This window comes from Bufo gargarizans, chromosome 3 (genome assembly GCF_014858855.1).
Source record: "Bufo gargarizans isolate SCDJY-AF-19 chromosome 3, ASM1485885v1, whole genome shotgun sequence".
Taxonomy (NCBI): Eukaryota; Metazoa; Chordata; class Amphibia; order Anura; family Bufonidae; genus Bufo; species Bufo gargarizans.
The window spans coordinates 258,781,539-258,788,827 of record NC_058082.1 but is presented as its reverse complement, the minus strand read 5'-3'; the positions used below and the strand labels follow the sequence as shown (position 1 = coordinate 258,788,827).

The window sequence follows — 7,289 nt, the reverse complement described above, 5'->3', positions numbered from 1 at the left end:
TCTTCAACCATATTGCAATATGCAAACATACTGGTACAATTTATGAGTGGAATGTAATCTCCATTTATAGGACATTTGAAATCACTATGGTGTCAGTCTCTGCTACGTTCAGCAGATTGACAGTATCTGGTAACTGTATAAACACTGTTTAGGCTACTTTCACATCTGCATTGTTAATTCTAGTTTTCAGATCCAGCAGAGGATCTCAAACTGGAATTAAACGGACCCGTGCCATTTAATACATCCGGATGCATATATTAAAAATAAAAATCCAGCACCATTGATGTGCATGCTGAATCTGGTTAAGCACGTTTCGCAAACCAGACACAAAACAGCAACTTGCAGCAGTTGCGTCTGGTGCAAAAATGCGACAGATGCAAACATGCATCCTGATCAATTTTGTCCCCATTGGCAGTGAAATGGGGACAAAATGGAACCATTTAATGCCGGTTTTGAGACCCTCTGCTGGATATCAAAAAGCTTTAGGAAACATGATTGATAACCCAAAATACATCTCCTTGTGGCTCCTACAATACAAGGCTGGTTCAAGAGGTTTTTTTCCTTCTGTGGGAAGTTGCATTGCTCTGTTCCATCATTAGAAGGCCAAGATCAACCATTTGTGCGATTTGACACTGCACCCGAATTGGCTCATTTGTGAGAACTCCCTGCAACAAATCTGCCGCATGAGAATATACACCAATATAAAGGATAGTTATGAAAGACTTGAACTTTATTTTTCCAAATTTACTGCAAGTGAACCTTGCCGAATACTGCAACTTTATTTAAGAACACAAGCAGCAAACCTTTACATAGTGCAAATGATTAAACACCAATATTTATATACAAAATTGTTTATTTAAAAACATTTTGGCAACATTAAAACAAAAATATATGGTTAGCATTGTAAGCATTGCATACATTCAATAGACCAGCAAGTGCAATAAACAGCAGAAGGCAACAGCGAACACTTTGCTCGTCTTTGGCAGCTAACCAAAATAGGCCCCTTTATTATATACATGGGGTACATACATAGAACACTGTGGCACAACCTACAACTTACTAAACTCAAAATCTTTTTTTTTTTTCTTTCGAAAAAGTAAAAACAACCTAGCCATTCAGATATATCTTTCCAACCATGAAATCACCAGGTGCCACAGTAACTCGCAACAGACACTTAACATACTGCTTTAACACAGATAAAAAGGACACCAACTACAAGCCAGCCATTATAAGAAAAAATATTAAGCACACAACAGCATACGGCTATTTACAGTTTCACAGTTGTACAAATCATGTGTCCACATTCCATTTCTAACTTCAATGAATGTCATACACTCCTAAATCACAGTTAAAGCTCAGATGTGATTACAAATGCATAATAGGTTTAAATACTGCACTTTAAATATTCAAATATGTTGTAACATTCAGGCTAGGGCTACACATTGACTCTGGTTGCGCAACTTCACGTGCCATAAAAATAAAAAGTGTGTTCAACTACTTTAGGGTGCAACTTGGCCGAGAATTGTGCACGATTTAGGATTTTCAATACCCGTTAAATATAAAAAAAAATAAAATTGGTGACAAGCCGCAGGCGAGTAACAAGCGACTGGCAGCGAACAATGGAAAAGCTGCTTGTAAGTTGTGTCCTCCAAGCAAAGCAGCAGAAGCTTCACTACAGTACATATGTAGTAACGCGACCACATTGACAATCTTTACTTGCTTGGTTTCATGCGTCCAAACATTATGAAATAAGTAGGGGTTGTCTAGGGCATAATTCATGGTTGTAATATCGCTTACTAGTGTCTGTACGGCGCTCCGTTTTCCCGCTGTGGCCCAGTTCACTTCTCCCACCTGGTATGCAAATGAATATCAGTACAGGGCGGAGACACCAGGGTTTCTTAATGGGCGTCTCCTTCTCCCTGGCTGTGCACTAATCCAATCACAGTGGAGAATGCAAGTTTTTATTCTCCCTGGCTGTGACGCGCTCTGCTGTGATTGGACCGCGCTGCAGCCAGGGAAGAGATGCCCATTTAGAAACCCTGGTGTCTCCTCCTCCCTGTACCAATGCTATTCATTTCCATACCCGGTGGGAGAAGTGAACAGGGGCACAGCGGGAAAACAGAGCGCCTGACAGACACTAGCAAGCGATATTACATCCATGAATTATGCCCTATACAACACCCTAATTATTTCATAATGCCTGGACCCATGAAAGGACCTCTTAAAAGGTCACTGTTTCCCTAGCCTTAAAGCATAAAGCTTGTGATACATTTGCACAACGCCAGTCCCAACAAATGGAACTAGATTGTAGAAACCGCCCAAAAGTTCCCTATATGATTTGGTAAGAGAGAAATGCCATAACTTTCGGAGGCACTGGCAGCTTCTGAACATGATTTGTAGTCATGACTCTTCTTATTGCCATACGACACAAGTGCTGAAGGCTGGAAACATAAGTGGGTGCAGCCCAGAAGTGTACGTTCCCATCCTGAGTTCTGTCAGTCAAAGAAAACCGCAAGTTAAATTGCGTAAAAAGGGAAGCATCTCCAGCTACACGCTCAAAATCCAAATACAATGTACTATCATCTTACCCAGCAGCTAGAACACTGCCGTCAGTAGAAAAGGCACAGCAAAGACCTTTATTTAAAGGTGCAGCTTCAACAGGGTGCGACTGATCAATACGCCAAAATCTCACCAACCTGCAATGATATATTTAAAATTGTGAGATCATTTGTAAATGAAGAAATGCATTTTGTTGAAGGTTTTATATTGAAGAAAGTGACAATGCTCATGATGTAACCAATTCACAAAAAGGTACAGAAAAAGAAAATAAAGTACATGCGTTACAACACTAAGTAATGCTTAAGGCAAATCAGGAAAGTTAAAATATGCAAAGTTATTTATATATAATAAAAATAATAAACTTACTTATCATCGGCAATGCTTGCAATATGTACCCCATCGTGGCTAAATGAGACTGATCTCACCCAGCGACCATTATCTCCCCCTGCAAATATAGGCGTTGGCGGGGGAAATAAGTGCCTGAAATGATAAAAAATAATAATCATGCACCATTTCAATATACAACTGGATTTAAGAAAGGAAGCATTCTGCAAAACCTATGGGTTACACTTTTTTTTTACACAATGGAGAACACGAGAGTCATGAATCAACGTTTGACATATTTGGGCAACAGATACAATGGCCTACAAATACTAACGTGGTGTAACTGGGCATTTAATGTAAAGTGCTCAGAAATTTCATACACGCCACAACGTTGCAGTTCTATTAATGAAACATGAGCAAGAATAATTCACTGTGCCTCATCCAACAAGGGGAAACATGTTGTTTCCTATGTTGATGACATTCTCAGGACAAGGCCTCATGCACACGACCGTTCTGCATCCGTTGCTCCGTTCCAAGGCCCGCAAAAAGTAAAATAAAAATATAGCATGTCCTATTTTTGTCCGTTTTGCAGACAATAGGCATTTCTACAATGGGCTACCCATTCCGTTCCGCAAATTGCGGAAAGCACACAGGCGGCTTCTGTTTTTTGCAGATCCGGACCGCAAAAGGAAAAAAAAAAAAAAAAAAAAAAAAAACGGTACGGTCATGTAGCCCAAGTCATCAATATCAGATCAAGGGGGGGGGGGGGGGGGGGGGGAGGGGGGGGTTCCGACTCCTGGCACCCCTGTCTATAGAAAACCATTATTAAAAGTTTTAATAGGGCATTGGGGACATCTCATTAAAAACTTAAAGGTTTAGTTACTCTTTAAGAAATTTAATTTTAGGATTTACATACCCAAATTCAAAAAGAATAGACCCAATATGGGGATCCCAGACGTATACTCTGGTATCATAAGATGCAGTAGCTAACAAAGCTCCATCAGGAGAGAATTCACAAGCTACCACATCATTGAAGTGTCCTTCTAGCTTACGGATCATAGTATATTTATCCATGTCCCACAGAAAAACCTAAAAGTAAAACACAGTGGTTATAGTCTATGAAATTGAAACCTCAAACAGGCAAATCAAGGAAACTAAGACTACAAAAGTTACTATTAAAATGATAAGAAAATTACATTACTTGCTCAGTGTCATACCCAGTATATTAATGGGATAACATTACATAGAGTAAGCATGCAAATTTTTTTAATAAGCTCAAGTTAAAAATGTTAAGGCTAAAAGCAAGTTCTATAAAATGCACAATATAAAAACATAAAACGAGTTCAGTTTGCTTTTAAGGCTACAAGGTGACAGTTGGGTTCTGCATTACAACCCGTTTGTAAAGTATAGGTCTAACAATATAAACAGAAAAGAAATCATATGGTTACTCCAGTAATACCCCCTTTGATAGAATAAGTTCACTGGTTTACAATAGGCTTGAATCACCAACGTGAGCCCAGGGAGAGAAACAGATACTGCAAGAAAAGAGAAAGTTGACAGCCAAAAGAAAACACTTTTGGCAAACAGACAATAACTAACAAATACACAAACTAAAATGTGTAAAAACATAAGGCTATATGGAGGATCAAGATACTTCATGGATATATGTGTGACTGGCAATGTTAGAAAACTAGGTTGAAGGAAATAGGAGCGGTTATTTTCATTATGTACAACATGGCTATATTCTATATTTAACAAGAATTGCTTATTAGTTCATGAGAAACTTCCATGTAACTGGAGTAGTAAGAATAAAGCAATTATGACCTTAGTCTTAATAAATAAAAACACAATATTAAAATGAAAATAAAATAAAATACAGACAGCAAAAATAAAGTAAAGAAAGAAAAAGCAGAAAGTGGACATCAACCAGCACCTGCGTACGTACAGTACACCTTGCAGTCGATTGCAAGGTTACTTCGTCCTGCGGCATTGGTCGTCCCCAGCCTGGTAGCCAGAGATGCCACTCTCTGCCCAGCTAACACCACTGTGCTCTCCTTTGTGTGGTGCCAACTTAACCTCAATCACACCCATATTGCTGCCACCACCTGTGACAGGGAAAGCAAGAAGCTTATGGAAAACACACAACCTACAATAGCAATGGCTTAAACAAGAACGTCAACATCCATATAGGCTAACTTTAAAGGTGTTAACTGCTCCTTCTGAGAACAGTCATTACACACAAATGCTCAATCTAATTACAATTGCATTTAAAAAACTGTTTTATTAACTAGTCATTTAATTATAATTAATGCATTAGCGCCATAAGGGCAAAATGCAGGAGCAGCGCCTGCCCTGTTTGTAGAGACAACAGCAGGTCATAATGTAAATGCAATATTATATCACTGGTATTACTATACAAAGTGCATTTCCAGAACCATATGCTATAGACTTAAATTCTAATTATATTAGCATATGCAAAGCAAGGTATGAGGCCAATGACAGCGAATGGATTCTGGCATATTACTCATTAAATGATTCTGAAATGGACTGGCTTGCCGAAAGCAGTGCAAGTTATGATTATTTTTGCCAGCTAACACTTTCAGCAAGTTCTATCATGCATCATTGGGCTTTTATCAGTGGGCCAAAATCATTAACGACATACTATTTGATAGGACATTAAAATCTAAAAAAAAAAAAAAATAAAATGAGGAACTTTGAAACCTACAGCTTTCCCAGCGCCAACGGAACACAACATTAAGGAGTCGGGGGAGAACGTGCAGCAATACACCCAGTGCTGGTGCCCCCTTAACACTTTCATCATATTGCCTAAAAGACACAAAAACAGTCCATTATTGCAATTTCCAAAATATAAATATAAGATAATTTCAAATATAAAGACAGGCACAACAAATTTACATTTACTAATAAAACCAAGTTGCATCCTCAAAGCAAATATTTGTCAGTCTTTATGGCACTAACCAGACACCTGCAATTCACTGGATGAACCACTTCCCTTCCCCACCCCCCCCCCTCCTCCCCTTTTAGTGTCTTTTTTTGCACCTACAGTTTTCAGTCCTTTTTTTGCATTAAAATCGGCTCCAGACTTAATATGGGTCTCTGGTAGTTTTTTTGTCCACTGATTTCATTATTAAACACAGCGGAGAAGATTAAAACTGGTGTAAAGTAGAACTGGTTTAGTTGCCCATAGCAGCCAATCAAATGCCACCTTTTTCAGAGCTTCTTTGGAAAATGAAAGGTGGAATCTGGTTGCTATGGGCAACCAAGCCAGTTCTACTTTACACCAGTTTAAAAAATCTCCCCCAGCATGTCTAAGCTTTGCCGTTTAGGCATTTCTTGTAAGGAATAAAAACAGCAGGAGGGAAAGAAAAATAAGCCATTTCACATTTGTTTTTATGGTGGAAATTTTTCAAGCCAAATGTATGTAGGAGCACTAGTAGAGTCATCTGCTAAGCTATAAGTTGACAGACTGTATGGCGTTTGAAATACCCATAGGACATCTAGGAATTTTTACATGTACCTGGCTACCCCATTTGCTTTGTTTGACCAACATCTCATTGAGATGCCCCCACTTACCATCAGCAATTCAATTTCAATACACATCAATGACAATACGTCACATAAAGACAGGCGCAGAATGCAAACCTGATTAACATGAACAGGGAGGGCTCAGGACTTCTCACACAGTTGCAGTATGTAAGTATGTGAATATACAAATATGTTTGGAAGCATACCATCATCCTTTAGGTCCCAGACCCTGAGAGTTTTGTCTCTGGAAGCAGAAACCAGTTTAAGGCTGCCATCCGGGGCAAAAGTTAAATCTCTAACAATTTCGGTATGATCCATCAGATTAAGGAGGAGCTTCCCTAAAGAAAACAGAAGAATTAAGACACAAGTGTACATACCAGATGGTAAAGAAATATAATCTTACAAAAGGTCTGTGATGGTTCTCATTTATCCAGGTCATGGTATACATGTAAGAATAAAATCAAGGCAACTGGACTTACTATAGATTTCAAGAAATCTACAGTAAGTCCAGTTGCCTTGATTTATTCTTTAGATATATTTTACAAACTTAGGGTCCATTCACACGTCCATTTTTCCTTTCCTGATCTGTTCCGTTTTTTGCGGAACAGATCAGGACCAGTTCTGGACCCATTCATTTTCAATGGGTCCTGAAATTATATATATATTTTTTTAATTATCGGACAACACAATGTGTGCTGTCCGTTTCCGTTGTTCCGTTCCGCATGTCTGATTAAATATAAAACTTGTCCTATTCTTTTCCGCAAAAATCGGATCCTGGTACAATACAAAGTCAATGGTTCCGCAAAAAACGTAAGACATTCGTATGTCATCCGTTTTATGCGGAATCCGTTCCTGGAAAT

The 7,289-nt window shown here is 38.7% G+C and overlaps 1 protein-coding gene across 1 annotated transcript; it reads right to left on the bottom strand.

Moving 5' to 3' along the window:
- Nucleotides 1-835: 835 nt before the first annotated feature.
- LOC122931186 (WD repeat and SOCS box-containing protein 1-like) lies at nucleotides 836-6,819 on the bottom strand. The gene is made up of 6 exons (XM_044285197.1): nucleotides 6,636-6,819; nucleotides 5,609-5,709; nucleotides 3,800-3,972; nucleotides 2,926-3,039; nucleotides 2,589-2,696; nucleotides 836-2,492 (listed from the first exon to the last, which is right to left on the bottom strand). Exons 1-6 carry the CDS (start codon nucleotides 6,802-6,804, stop codon nucleotides 2,330-2,332), a joined length of 828 nt encoding a protein of 275 aa, XP_044141132.1. The 5' UTR covers nucleotides 6,805-6,819; the 3' UTR covers nucleotides 836-2,329.
- Nucleotides 6,820-7,289: the final 470 nt, after the last annotated feature.